Source organism: Cervus elaphus, chromosome 23, assembly GCF_910594005.1.
Source record: "Cervus elaphus chromosome 23, mCerEla1.1, whole genome shotgun sequence".
NCBI classification, from domain to species: domain Eukaryota; kingdom Metazoa; phylum Chordata; class Mammalia; order Artiodactyla; family Cervidae; genus Cervus; species Cervus elaphus.
The window spans coordinates 61,183,219-61,199,120 of record NC_057837.1 but is presented as its reverse complement, the minus strand read 5'-3'; the positions used below and the strand labels follow the sequence as shown (position 1 = coordinate 61,199,120).

Genomic DNA, 15,902 nt, shown 5'->3' with positions numbered 1-15,902 from the left:
AAGAGTAAATGGATTAAATTCTGAATCAAAAGGCACAGAGTGGCTGAATGGATTAAAAAACAAACCAGCTTTACACCTCAAGGAACCAGGAAAAGAACAAACTAAGCCCAAGTTAGAAGAAGTAAGGGAGTAAGATTAGAGTAGAAATAAATTAAAAAGAGAATTTTTAAAAATAGGAAAAAAATAACAGAACTGTGTTGATTTTTTTAAAAGATAATATTGACAAACCCTTAGCAACACTAAGGAGAAAAAAACTCAAAATCAGAAATGGAAGAGGAGACCTTACAACAGAAGCTTAAGAAATAACAAGCATAAAGTTCTATGGTGAACGTTTATAGGTTAATAAATTGAATAAAACGGAGACTGAATCAGTAATCAAAAATCTCCCAGCAAAGAAAAGTACAGGACTAGATGGCTTTAAAGGCAAATTCTAACAACCACTGAAAGAAGAGTTAATACTAATCTTTAAACTCTTCCAAAAATACAAGAGGAACACTTCCAAACTCTTAAGGTGAGAAGCACCCTCATACCAAAAGCAGACAAAGACACCACAAGAAAACTAACTATAGGCTATAGGTTAGTATACTGGATGAACACAGATGTAAAAATCCTCAACCACATACCAGCAAATTGGATCTAACACCTCACTAAAAGTAGCGTACACCAAGATCAAGTGGGATTTACTCCCATTATATAAGGATGGTTCAACAAATGTAAGTTAATCAATGTGATAAAACTACATTAACAAGAGAAAAAAGACACAAACTTTTCAACAGACTCAGAAAAAGCATTTAACAAATTTCAACATCCATTCATGATTTAAATTCTCAAAGTTAAAAAAAAAAGGTATAACTGACTCTTTGCAACCACATGGACCATAGCCCACCAGGCTCCTCTATCCATGGAATTCTCCAGGCAAGAATACTGGAGTAGGTTGCCATGCTCTCCTCCAGGGGCTCTTCCCAACCCAGGGACCAAACCCAGGGCTCCCACATTGCAAGTGGATTCTTTACTGTCTGAACCACCAAGGAAGCCCATAAAAGGAATTTCCCTCAATACAATAAAGGCCATATATGAAAAGCCCACAGTTAACATCATTATTTCTTGCTAATCAAAAATATATGTGTTCTACCTCCTACAGTGCTGGTGGTGGTGGGAATGAAAACTCGTGCACTCACTATGGGAAACAGTATGAAGGTTCCTCAAAAAACTAAAAATAGTTTCCTTATGATCCAGCAATCCCACTCCTAGATATATATCCAGAAAAAAACTGTAATTCAAAAAGATCCATTCACCCCTATATTGACAGCAGCACCATTTACAATGGTCAAGACATGGAAACAACTTTAAGTGTCTATTGACAGATGAATGGATAAAGAAGATGTGGTACATGTACACATGTATACACACACACACACACACAATGGAATATTACTCAGCCATAAAAATGAAATAATGCCATTTGCAGCAACATGGATGGGCCTAGAGTTTATCACACTAAGCGAAGTAAGTCAGAAAGAGAAAGACAAATATATTAGTTACAAGTGGAATCTAAAATATGACACAAGTGAACGAACATATCTACAAAACAGAAACAGACTCGCAGATACAGAGAACAGATTTGTAGTTGCCAATGAGGAAGAGGGAAGAAAGGGTTGGGAGTTTCCCACTGTACCACACAGGAAACTATATTCAATAATCTGTGATAAACTATAATGAAAAAGAATATATATGTATAACTGAATCACCTTGCTGTATAGCAGAAATTAATACAACACTGTAAATCAACTATACTTCAATAAAATTTAAAGAAATATATATATGTGTGTGTGTTCTAAATTTCCCTTCCTAGGAAGCGCAACACTAGACTTGCCTTATCTGATAACTGTTCATTGAGGCCAGGGCAGATGATTACAATCTTTTATGGCTATCAAGCCAATTAAATCTAAGAAGTTACTCCAGTTCTTCTGTAACAGAGTCCTCTAATCTTAGCAGAGAGACACTGCCCATGGGAACCGAAGGGCTCCATGAGACCTCAGGTTGCAGAAGAATGAAAAGCAAATCCTAAAAGACTTCAATATACTTTTATTCCAAAATCTCAAACCAACGGAGCAAGCACACACACAAAAACCAAACAAACAAAAAGATGGAAAATACTCACCTTGGCAGAAAACAACATTAAAAAGTAACAAGAAGTCACAGAGTCACTGAGCGCCTAGAAGTAAGTACAAGGCACTGTGGTGCAGCCTCTTCCAGGTGCCAAATCCCCGCTTTGGGCTAAGCAGTTTACAAACACTGATTCACACCATTCTCACAACTACAACTACCTGGGGATTTCTATCACCATTTCCCAGATGACTGTGGGTTAACCTGAGACCCAGAGATTACATAACTTGCTCAAGATCAGAATGTAGAGAAACAGTATGCTCTTTTCAGGAAGGTGAGCTGCATTATAAGATGATGCACATGTAATGATGATAGTGATAACAATGTCAGCTAACATTTGCTGGACACTGACCATGTGCCAGGCACAGTTTTAGGTTCTTTTCATGCAACAATGCAATTAATCTTCACAACAACCATATGAGGCAGAGACTCTTATTGTTCTCATGTCAGAGATGAAAGCAGTCTCTCTCCAAGGTCCATGCTCTAACCAGAACAGAAATCAGTTTACTACACTGAGCACCTACTATATGTCAGGCACTATGCCAGCCTCACAGAATGCACCCCCATGAGCCAGCTGGGGGACAGATAAGTCATCAGCCAATTGCAATGCTAGGTCCCAGTTGCTATGGAGGGTCTAGTCTCTTATCCTAGCAGCTAAGAGGCTTAGGAGTACACAAGAGCAGCTACAAGCCCGCCCAGTCTTGGAGGGGTGGGGTGTCAATCTAAGAAGTCTACTCCAAGGGCAAGGAGAGGGAAGGGGGAAGTGCTCCATAAAGAGTGAAACACAGACACAAAGGCCTGGGGGCAACCATAAGGAGTTTTTGGCAGGTGAGGTGGAACTTTAACGTGCATATAGATCACCTAGACGGCTTGTTAGGAACTGCAAAGTCTGATTCAGCAGGCCTAAAGGTAGGGCTGGAGATTCTGTATTTCTTATAAACTCACAGGTGATGACAACACTTCTAGTTCACGGATCATCCTGTGAGTAGCAAGCATGAATAGGTCTGTGCAGACAGGAGGCTGGAAGGTACGTAAGGGATACATCACACAAAAGCCACACTGAGAAGTTTGGGCTTTGTCCTTCATGCACTGCGGAGACTCTGAAGAACTTTAAGGAGAAAAGGAATATCTGCAGTTGTAAAGATTACTCTGGTAACCGAGTGCTTGTATGTGTTTGGCAGGAGGGTGTATGTGTGTGCAGCACATTTCTGCTCCAGAGACACTGTAATGTCCAGCCCTAGATTTGACAACTAACAAGGATAAGTGAAGTCACCTATAAATTCTTGATCAGATGTGAACAGTAAGCAGCAGCCAGGTGGGGGAGCAGAAACGGTAGGCAGTGGTTCTGAAACTTGAGCAGGCAAGGAAATCACCAGGAGGGATTAGATTATTAAAGCTGATTCCTGGGTCTAACCCAGGATGTCTTCTTTGGTAGTTCTGGAGCAGGGCCTGAGAATCTGCTCTTCTAATAAGTTCCCAGGAGATGCTGGAACTGCTGGTCTTGTCTTGGGACCACACATTGAGAACCATGGGTGTAGTGGAAAAAGCATAGGCTCTGGGGGTCATACAGATATGAATTCAAGTCCTGACCCATCACGCCCTAGCTGTATGACTTTGGGCAAGTTTTTTAAACTCTGAGTCTCAGGTTTCTGATTTGTAATAAGAAACTAGGAAACTAATACTAAGCTCATGGCAGGGTGCTACAGTGATGATGGTAGGAAGGACCAAGTACAGTACACATTAAGTGTGCTGGATAAGGCAGAGGCTTTGCGCTGGGTTGCACTGGAAGGCAGGACCAATGAGCACACTGCAAGGAGGAAGACGTATGCTCATTCTAAGGAAACTTCCAACAAGAGAGTTACCTAGCTAAGGAAAAGGCCATAACCAGAGCTAAACAGAGAGAAGCAGGTGACAAGGAAGGAGGAGGAAGGTGATAGCCCTACCCTAGTGAGGAAACTGAATCAGAAGTCCTGTGAGCTCCCAGGAAACTTAAGAAATTCATGATTCCTTTGAAACTATGGGATGTTTCATCAACCCAAGCAGCCTAAAGGCAGAACAAAGCAAGGCAAAGTTCCACCCCGAGTTGGATTCCTTAAAGACATCTTTTGAAGAACCTGAAAGTGTAGTTGTGTCCAGCTGTTTGTGACTCTATGGACTATAGCCCGCCAGGCTCCTCTGTCCATGGAATACTCTATGCAAGAATACTGGAGTGGGTTGTCATTTCCTTCTCCAAGGGATCTTCCCAACCCAGGGATCAAACCTGGGTCTCCCGCATTGTGGGCAGACTCTTTACCATCTGAGCCCCAGGGGAAGTCCCTAGGGGGTCACACAATCCAGGAGGCCAGAGAGGAGAAGTGATGTGGTCACACAGCAAGTTATCTGCAGGGTAAAGAAGGTCCAGCTCTACCAAACCCAGCAGAGCTGGGTGATCAGAAGCTTGTCCCCACTGTGGGAGCCATGCTCAGAGATAATTTTAGGTCATGATTAGAGGTGTCCAAAGAAGAACTTGATGCCACGGATTAATTGCTTTTTGTCTCCCTTTTACCCTCCTCTAATTTCTTTTCTTCTCCAATACTATGCCTTCCTTGTCCCTCCCCCAATTCAATGCTTTTCTACTAATAACCAAATCACTGTAGTCACTTTCACACTTATCTGTTACTTCAGGATTATTTTGAAAAGAAAAATAATGAAGGCAGACTAATTTTACTAAATTTTTAATACAGAGCTATCCAACCTGCTTGGCACTGAAGAAGACAGGAAAGAAATGTACAAATTGAAACAGGAGAAATATTAGAGGAAAATATAGATATACTTTAACACAATCTTGATATTAAAAGTATTCTAAGAAGAAAACAAAATCCAGAAGCTATTGAGAAAGAGAATACACAGAAAGGAAGAAAATGAAAAAAAAAAAAAATCATTGTAAAAAGAGAAAGGACAATTTGAATAAAAATATTTCGCACACCCCTGACAAAGGACTAATTTGTTCAATACACCAAGAACTCTTACAAACCAATAAAGGACACATAACCCAAAAGAATAAGAATGGGCAGTTAAAGAGAAAAAGGTCCAAACGGTCAGACACAAGATGCTGCTCAACATCATTCAGAATCTAAAAACTGCGAATGAAAATAATGACATCTTTTTTACCTATCAGGGTCAAAAAGTTTAAAAAAATCTGTATTCACTAGATATAGATACATTTGGCACAATATACACTTAAGTGGGAGGTAGGATTATTACTTAAAGACTGCCAACATAAATTATTAAGTAGAAAATAAAGATGCACATCAATGTATACTATAATCTCATTTGTCTAAATAAATTTTTAAAAAGAATGTACCAAAGTGGAAGATATCACAAGAAAAGGAAACTACAGACAGATATTCCTCAGGAACACAAATGGAAAAATCCTTAACAAAACATTAGGAAACTGAATCAAACAATACAGAAAAAGGTTTACACACCATGGCCAAGCGGGTTCTAGCCCAGGAATGCAATGTTGGCTTCATATCTGAAAATCAAATAATGTAATACATCATATAAATAAAAAACAAAAACTATACAATCATCACAATTAATGCAGAAAATGCACTTGATGAAGTCCAACACATATTCATGATAAAAACTCTAAACAAACTAGGAATAAAAAAGAACTTCCTCAATCAGATAAATGGTAGCTTTGAAAAACCCACAGCCAACATCATACTTGATGATGAAAGACTGAATGCTTCCTCCTAAGATGAGGAACAAGGCAAGGATGTCCACTTTTGTCATTTCTAGTCAGCATTGCTCTATAAATGCAAATAATACACTCTAAGCTAAAAATAAAGTCATCCAGATTAAAAAGAAAAAAGTCCTTTTATTTGTAGATCACATATCCTGTATCAAGAAAATCCTAAGGAATCCACAAAACTACTACAACTAATAAAAAGGTTGGACGAGGTCACAGACTACAATATCAATACATAAAAATTACTTGTATTTTTACATACTAGTAACAAACAACCCAGAAATAAAATTAAGAAAACAGTTTCAAAAAAAAAAAAAAGAAAAGAAAACAGTTTCATCTACAGTAGCTTCAAAAAGAACAAAGTATTTAGGAATAAGCTTTTAAAACGGACTTGTATCCTGACAATTATAAAACATTGCTAAGAAAAATGAAAAATATCTAAATAATTGGAGAGACATTCCATACTGAAATGGAAGACTCAGTACATCTTAATTGCCATTAGGATGGTAATTCTCCCCAAACTAACCTACAGATTCAGTGCAATCCCTATCAAAATCCCAGCAGGCTTTTTTATTGAAACTGACAAGCTGATCCTTAAGTTTACCTGGAAACACAAAGGACCCAAAATATCCAAAATAACTTTTAAAAAGAACAAAACTAAAGATTTATACTACCGATTTCTAAGCAATTATAAAGCTACAGTAATTAAGACAGTGTGATAAGGATAAGCATAAGAGGCCAATGGACCAAATTAAAAGTCTGGAGATAAATCTTTGCATTTACAGTAAACTGACTTTTTAACAAAGTTGCCAAGGCAATTTAATAGGGAAAGGGCAGTCTCTTCAACAAATGGTGCTTGCATAATTTTGGAGCCATGTCCAAAAGGAACCTGACATCATGTACAAAAATTAATAAAATGGATCATAGACCTAGACAGAAAAGGTAGCAAAAAAATATTTTTATGTATGTAAAACATCTACTTTTTTAAAAGCATATTATTTTAAGTAGTTGTTTTTTTTTTTTAAAGTAGATGTTTTATGTACATAAAAATGTTCTGGAGAAATGTTAAAAAAAAAAAAAATCAGAGTACACCTGATGAATGGATAGGGGATAGCTGAGTGACTTTCTTTTCATTTGTAACGTTTATGCTTTTTCCCATGTATATGGATAACCTATATTCAAAATAAATACACTGATATTTTAGGAAGGGGAAGGTTTCCTCTGAAAGCATTTGGGCAAGTTCCCCTGAAGATGGGCAGAAAATGGGAGCTATAAGGTAAGAATGATGCCGCGGAGATTCTGGAGCCAGGTGTGTGATCTGAACCAGATTAGATCAGTCATTCTTAATCTTGGGAAAGTGTTGCAAATCCCTCTGAGAATCCTAAAAAGTTACAGAAACTGCTCCCAGGAAAAACACTCCAAAATGCAGAATATGACACATGAATCCAAGGAGATCAAAGACCTAGAAGTTCACAGGCCCTTGATTAAAGAACTCTGGACTGGATCCCATTTCAACTTTTTGTGATTATTTGACTTAATTACCTCTGTAGCCCTTGACAGGCTGATAGAGGATGTCTGATGCGTATTTCATTTCTGTAAGGAAATCAGGAAGAAGCAAAGTACCTGCTTCTTGCGAAATCCCTTTATATCTTCCTTTAATTTTTAATTGATCACCAGAAACTCTCACGTGAGACTGTCTGAAAAGTCAGTTAAGTATTTAGCAAACATCTACTGCATGTTCAGACCCATGAACAGAGTGGGAGTCCTAGGAGAGGTGAACCAGTCCATTCAATGTTACTCGCTTTACTTGGTTTCCAAGTCACAACACTGCAGAGGCAGGATGTCAAGGAACAAGGTGATGGTAATCTAGAAACCTTTGTGTTGTAACCTAACACTCCATCTCTGGCAGATACGGGTGACTAGGAAAGTTATAAAGCTCAAGAGACCTAAGAATCAAGGTCTTGCCCTCCCTATCTATTTTATTCTTGGGGGTTGGGCACATAGAAAAACTTCTCCCAAACAATAGCCAAATGAAGAACTATTAGGACCCAAAAGTACCCTTCACCCCCCACCCAACTCTGCACCACCCAGTTTGAAAGGTATGAACAATTAACTTCTTCCAAAGAAAATAGGAAGTTTCCCCTGAGAACTGAAAATTTTTCATTCACTCATATTCTCTGTGGCCAGAAGTTAACCTTTTGTTTTCTGGAGCCCTCTGCCTTGCTGTCTTCTTTCCCATAAACAGCATCTGAGTATAGAGTGTGGCCAATCTGAACAGCATTCCAGGTTCCTATTCCATGCCTTTCCTGCTGCAAAAGCGGCACCTTCCCTTAAGAGTAAGCTAGATTCTTTTTTCCTTTTCAAAGATATAATCATCATTTAAAGATCATTCAGTAACTGCTCCCCAGATTTGTGGGGGTGGGGAAGAAGAAAGAAAAAGACTTTGGGCACAGTTTGCCAACAGTTAGCTGAAATCAATTACCTAATCAGTTAAAGCTCCCTAAGAATTCAACCATACTTCAATGAAAGCTAATGACAGCCAAAGACCACTTACCAAGCAGCCTCCATGGAGCTAAAGACCTCAGGAAGAAAAACAAACAAACCCAGAATCAAAATTAGCCACAGGAGACTGAAAATGTAGCCTTTATTTCAGAGCCCATAAAAACTGAGTAACTTGGGCAGAGACATGCAAAAAAGACTCAAAAGTGTTCTTTGGGGGTAGAGAACAACCAACTGTGTGAAAGTCCAGACAAAATGAATAACTACCCTCACCAAGCAGAAGACATCCAGACCCAGACCTTGAGGCCAGAAAGTGCAGAAATAAAACATTACAAATGCACAGATCTTCCCTCCCTCCTTGGGTATTTGTTAAATACTCTGTCAGCGCAAGCAATAGGCTTAGATAGTTCATCTCCTAAAGACTTCAAACCCAGGAGTAGGAAAGTTACAGAGTGTTCATCTCACGTTTCATTTAATCATCACAATTCTTTGAGAGTCTCATCTTCATTTTAAAAATAAGAAAACTGATCCAGACAAAAAAGTTCTGAAGACGGATGGTGCTGATGGTTGCACAATAATGTGAATGTATTTAATGCCACTGTACCTGCAATGCCAGTGTACACATAAAATAGTTAAAATGATACATTTTATGTCTATTTTACCACAATAAAAAAATAAATTTAAGTAACAGGTTTAAAGAAGCAAACAGAAAATAAATAAATAAAGAAGCAAACAGTCGGCCCGAAGTCATAAAACCAATCAGTGTCAGATTCTAGCCATGTCCTTAGACCAAGTCTTAGTTTCTTCATTTGTAAAGTGGGCTTTTGTAAAGATTAGATGGAATAATGGATGGACATATGGTTTATCAGCTGACATGTATCTTGTGAACAGAAATTTCCCCCTCAAAGTTAGGTAACCTAGGGGATTACCACAAACCTTAAATATTGCTTTTGAATCCATATCAAAATAGGAAGATTTTTATAGAGAGACCACCTCATTCAGGGGCAACAAATTCAACCCCCTAGAAGGGCCATGCAAATTACCTACTGGGTGACAAAAGGAATAAGCCAAAAGGTATGGAAGACTGGGTCCTGCACAGGGAATGTTCTTTATGGGAAATTTGGGCCCAAATTTTCAAGAAAAAAATGAAAATCCTGAAATATCTCCTAATTATTAAATATTGGCAACTGGAAAAAAATGTAAAGTCCTGTGCCTGCCCAACTCTTCTCCTTGCTCCCCAACCCCAATCAAAGCCATGTGAAGATGTGCCCCATAAACTGTCACTTCATAGCATGAGATCTGCTTCATTAGAAACTGAGGCCCAAAGACTATGTGACTGGCCAGGGCACCCAGACTCCCTTCTAAACTGGCTTACAAATTCAGCTCCAATTTGTGATTTGATTTTGTTTTTTAAGAACTGCCAGTAGCATTTAGTATACCCTCTGAACACAAAACCTTCCGATTTCAAACCCTGGGAGGTCTGTCAGTTTTAATGCTTGGGGATAGGTGAGAAGTCATGGTACAGAGCAGAGAAGGAAGCAATGAAGAGGAATGGGACAGAACCGAGAAGTCCCAGTGTCCGAAACCATGTCCCACTTGGGAACTATCAGTGCCAGCAAATGGTTCAAGGATCAAAGCAGGTCTGGGGTGGTAGGTGGCTCCTACCATTCGCCTATGGCCAGATGGCCCTGTTCATCCTGGGTCCTTCCCACCTTCCTGCCAGTGCCCAGAGATCAAAACTCAACCTTCTCCAACATTCTGTGACCTGCTTCTTTTTCACTGAGATCAAAGGGAAACTTTTGTCCAAGTTGTAAAAGAGAAACCAAGAGGCAACTTAATGCCGCCTCTGCCTTCCTTGGACTTCCTGGGGGGATTAAGGGCACTCCTTTAAAGGGATTTCTCAGAGATACACATCTGTACCAAGGACTGGTGTTGGCGCCTCGGCTTCTAAGGACACAGTGGCTCCTGCAGAACACATGTGCCAGGTGGAGCAAGTGGAGAGAATAGACAATACAACCAACAGACAGCAGCCTGGAAAGACCACAGGGACTAAGATCAGGGAGAAAAAAAAAATCAATCTGATTTTATAGGCATATTAGCAAAAATCACCCTGAATGCAAGTATTCTAAGCCACAAAATTTTCAACCTCAAGTTGGAATCTTCAATTTCATTGAGGATTTTACAAACTTCATTGAAGAATTTAGAAATCCTGAAGTCTAAATCTTCATTTCACATATGACCTGTGCTGAAACAGATGAATAACACCAAAGTAATTTGCTCCAGGCCACCTGATAGATCAGTGGCAGTGCTGGGACTAAGCCCCAGCTGCTTCTTCCTCAATGGGCCACTGGCCATCCACAGGTGAGGCCCCGGGGAGACAGCAACTTGCCACGTGCAGGACTGCTAGCAGAGTCCAGGCCTCCTGCCTTCTGTTCCAGGCCTCTATCATCCAGACTCCATCACAAAACACAATTCCTATGCTTCTGACTGGCCCGGGGGCAGGGGGACAGGGGGCGAGGGGGACAGTGGGAGGAAGGAACTGGCTAGCACGGCTTTCATTTGACCAAGGGAACCTAGAGGTCATTCAGACCATTCCCCTGCCTCTGGACGGGACCAAACTCAACCTCAGAACAGTGAGAACTGACCCAGCAATTCTACTCCTAGGTATACACCCAAGAAAACTGAGAACCGATGTTTACCCAAGAACTTGCACACAAAATGTTCACAGCAACATTATTCATAACAGCCCGAAAGTAGAAACAATCCCAAAATCCATGAATAGATGAAAAGGTAAACCAAATGAGGTCTATCCACACAATGGAATATATTATCTGACCATAAAAAAGAATGAAATATTGACACATGCTATGACATGGATGAACTCTGAAAACATTATGCCTTGTTTAAATAAAAAAGGTCAGATAACAAAACACCACATGTTGTTTGATCCCATTTATATGAAATGTCCAGAACAGAAAAATCTATACAGACAGAAAGTATATTAGTGGTTGCCAGGGACTGGAGGGAAGGGGGAGTGGGAAGTGGCTGCTAATGGATTTTTTTAATGGGGTGATGAAAATATGCTGGAGATGGACAGTGGTGAAGGTTGCACAACTCTGTGAAATACTAAAAATCACTGAACTGCAAACTTTAAAAGGGTGAATTTTATGTTATACGAATTATAATCCAATAAAAAGGAAAAAATATAAAACCCCAAACAGCATGAACAATGTGTGAGAGAAATACACAGAGTTTTATTTTCCAAACAGAGGTTTCTAGACTCCTGCTGCTGCTAAGTCGCTTCAGTCGTGTCCAACTCTGGGCGACCCCATAGACGGCAGCCCACCAGGCTCCGCGTCCCTGGGATTCTCCAGGCAAGAACACTGGAGTGGGTTGCCATTTCCTTCTCTAATGCATGAAAGTGAAAAGTGAAAGTGAAGTCGCTCAGTCATGTCTGACTCTTAGCGACCCCATGGACTGCAGCCTACCAGGCTCCTCCATCCATGGGATTTTCCAGGCTAGAGTACTGGAGTGGGGTGCCACTGCCTTCTCCTTCTAGACTCCTGAGATGTCTACAAATGTTCTCAATGGACACTTCCCAAGTTCCACCAAAACAATATTCCTCAAAGCATATTCCATATGCTCAACAGTTCTATAAAGGATGAGATATGGGCCTGCTCCTCACCTCAGACCGAGCTAGAAAAACTTGGCATCATGTAACTTTATGGTCATCTAAATCCAGAGCAGAAGGAATGCAGGAAAACTACAGAGAACTTCAGTTTACATCAGCCATCTATTCCTATGCTGGGGAAGTTCAGGAAACACCCACTGTGCTAACACAGATCTGGGAGGTGGCAGCTGACCCCTGAAGAAGAACCAATCACTAAGGAAAGGGAGGGAGGTAAAAACCCATAAATATCACTTGAAACTTGCACCCACAACCCTAACTTTCAAAATAAAAGAATAAACCAAAAGCCAGCATGTTCCCACGGTCACTGAATCTATTAGCTAGGTTCCTCTTTGGTTGTATGACTTGCCTCAGAAACCCAGACACCCCAAAGCAGACCCACACACTTCCATCCCCAGCAGTTATGAAACAACCTATTGTACGAGGGTGCGGGGACTGTTCTAACTTCCGTATAATAAAGGGCTTCACACAGACCAAGCTCAAGTTTATCTGCCCACCCAGCCCATCACACGTAGTATCCCCTGGTAATAAATGTGCTTCCTTGACTTTTCACTATTGCATCAAACATGAAGCTGCTCATGTGCCCTCTTTAAAGTGGCCTTTGTGGGTCCCTATATACATTACACCCTCAATCAGTTTATAGTATTCATCATGAAAGCAGAGGATGATACTCCCAGGTGACACAACAAACACAAAATCACTTTGCTCTCCACTGTGCTTAGAATAAAATCCAAACGCCTTTCCATGGTTTCTTTGCAGGCTGAGAACAAGCCGGCTCCCCTAATGTAACATTCTGAAAAGTGTAGGAAGGGCAAGCACTGTAACAGAACAATCTTTCAAAATGCAATCCACAGATTACAAACTGTAGACTACAACCCACAATTACAGGCATGCTTCTAGAAACACAGCTCTTCCTGCCTCTCTCTAATTCCATCTTGTATTATTCTTTGCCCCCCTGTCCCCGACTCCTCACCATGTTTCAGCTCCTCCAGCCTTCTGTGTTCCTCAAACATACTCTTCCCACCTTGGTCCTTTATATTTGCCATCTCCTTTGCTTGGAACATTCGCCACATTGCTGGTTCCTTCTTGTTAATCAGGTCTCAACTCATGTCACTTTCTCTAAGACTTCTCTGACCATGTAATCCAAAGCAGTTGCACCACCCTGTCAACCCCCAATTACTACCACGTCACCTTGCCCTCTTCACACTTACCACTATCTGACATTACCTTGTTCATGTATTTTACCTACTGACTGTCTCCTCAGGCTAGAAAAACTCCACAAGCATAGGGACCTTGACCCTCTAACTCACCAGTACATTCCTAGATCTTGGCACACAGCCGGCACTCAAATATTTGTTGATTAAATAAATGTGTACCAGAAATATGTTAACTTATTACCTCTTAAAATCTCAGAAGAGAGCAAGAATTTCCCAGTGCAATGCTATAAATGCCACTTTACTGAACTCCTTCCCTATGGCAAAAGAGGGTGTGACTTTTCCTGTTCATGTTAAGTTCTTATGCCATTCTTGTTCTGAAAGTGGTCCAGAAAAAAAAAATTGGTTTCAACATACCACTTGTGGGATTTTTTTCTGTGGTCTGAGACCACAGATACCAGGCAAGGCTGTGAAGTCTTTTAGGTGACCTCTGAGGTTCTAAATGAGGAATCCCTTATTAAACAAAAAGCATAATTTATCAGTTGGTTAATAGGAGGAGGGGAATTTGTTATCAGCCAGTAACCTACCCTTGCTTGGAAAAAATCAATACCAAAGAATTTAAACAAGAATCTTCCTTTACTTAAGTCAAATGTCTTTTGTGTGCACTCCCAGGATGAAATTATCTGCTGAGGAAGCAACATATAGGAACAGTACAAAATCACTCTGGCCTAAGTGACTTCAATTTTGGTTCTGGTCTCTTGACAAGCAGAATGTGAGTCGACCTTCTAGAAGAAGAAAGGGCCAGTTTTTCACCCATCTACTTCCAGCATTCTATACCAGAAGCCAGCAAGTTCTGACCCACTTTCCGGGTACAGCTTATCCACATACCCTTATCCACACAAACGCTTCATCCTAAAGAGCTGTGTGGCCCTGTAGGGGCAAGTGAAGGGGAGGGGGCCAGGCGGAACTGGTATAGTGCTTTTCACAACAGACCACCTCCATCATAATCACTAGAGTGCTTATAAAAGTCCTAGGCATCTCCTAGGCCAACAGAATTAGAATCTTTGGAAACTGCATTTTTAACAAGCTTCCCCACACACACCCCAAGTCTTATGCACAGGAAAGTTTGACAACCAGTGGGATAAAAGATCCCTAGAAGAGAGGCAGGGAATTGGAATTGAGAGAAGACGAGATATGATTAGAGAAGGATCTGGGGATTGACAACGGGGGCTGGGAGGAGAGGGGGGTAAAGGCATGCTTCCGGGTATTGGCAGTCAAGACAGGTGCGCAGTGGGGACAACTGAGGGTAGAGGTGAGGACAGGGTTCTAGAAAGGATATGACACAGGGTTCGGGCTGGGAGAGGTGAGGACGCATCCGCGGACTGGTCAAGACAGTGGGGAGGCGGGGAGGCGGGGAAAGCAGGGTACAGACGCGAGAGGGAGGAGCAAAACTGGGAGTAACGGGGGCTCTTTGAAGGGGTGAGGACTGCAAAGTGAAAATTGGGAAACGGGGGTCACAGGAGGCAAAGACCAAGACTGGAATAGGAACCGGCTAGGGTGGTAGCTGAGACATTTCCTCCGACCCAGAGCCTCCCCCAAAACTTCGGGCCTTGACAAGCCTGAGTGCGGGGCAAAGGCCGGGGACGGGGGGAGACAAGCCCTATCAGGGATGTCCCTCGGGCCTGAGCTAGGGGTCCCTGAAGTGGATTGAGACAGGCATGGGATGCCAGAAAGTCCTGGGGTGCCCCAGAGCGGCCCGCTCCATCTCCGGCTCCCGGAGTCTCCTTCACTCACCATCGCCGCCGCCATCTTGGATCCACGTGTCGCCGTAATGACGTCAGCGGAAGTAGTGTTTCCTTGGTTACGGAGTTTACCTCCGCGAGGTGCTACCCTGTTTCAGTCGCTCTTGTGGTCGCGGTGAGTGGAGGCGCAAAGAAGACTTAGCTCCTCATCGGTAGCCTGGTCTGGGCAGTTAGGTCGCTGATTAGGTGAAAAGACAGGGTGGTGTAACTACGGAAGCCATGTTAACTCCTGGCAGAGCCCACTCCTTCCCTGGCTGACACTGCATTGTGGGTAATAGCGGTGTGCGTAAAGGTGCTTGTTCTGTGGGCTCCATCTTTACTCTTGGCAGGGAGATCCGTTGCCAGGGTTACCTGAGCCCCTTGATTTGGTTGAGTGGGATCCGTACCAGAGCTCCATTAGCAGAATGATTTGTAATTAATGATTTGCTTGGTTATCCAGTATTCTCTCCAATAGACTCTAATCCCTATGTGGGTACAATCCTTTTTTTTTTTTTTTAAACCTTGCTTTGCCTCATTCTTATCTGTGAAATGGGGAGGAGACTATTTTAACACCTTTATAGGTTTATGATGAGAATCCAATTAACTAATGTTACATAATATTATTAAATAAATGTCATTATACTCTTATGTCTACTCCTTCAGTCGTATGATAGGTGCCCAATACACTACTTACTAAATGGAGGAAGAAAACGCAGCGTCTTTAGTTGGGGGAGGAGACAGCTTTGAATGTGGACTTCACCTTGTGCTGGTTACCTGAGTGTGACTCGAGGCAAGTCACTCCACCTTCCTAAGCCTCAGTTTCCAGTAGCTAGAAAAGGGGACTCAAGAAGTTGTGGTTGTAAAATTGGGAGAGATCTGAA

The 15,902-nt window shown here is 41.4% G+C and overlaps 1 protein-coding gene across 2 annotated transcripts in view; it reads right to left on the bottom strand.

The window, feature by feature from the left end:
* TM9SF4 (transmembrane 9 superfamily member 4) overlaps window positions 1–15,274 on the bottom strand; it is a 51,130-nt gene extending 35,856 nt beyond the window's left edge. Inside the window, exons 1-2 of one of the 2 annotated variants that reach the window (XM_043883465.1) lie at window positions 15,035–15,108; window positions 5,634–5,680 (exon numbers count right to left, since the gene is read on the bottom strand). In XM_043883465.1, the coding sequence (XP_043739400.1) occupies window positions 5,634–5,678 (45 nt within the window). In that variant the 5' untranslated portion in view covers window positions 5,679–5,680; window positions 15,035–15,108. Of the gene's footprint in view, window positions 1–5,633; window positions 5,681–15,034 lie in introns of both variants that reach the window. The other variant, XM_043883466.1, reaches the window with a different exon arrangement.
* Window positions 15,275–15,902: the final 628 nt, after the last annotated feature.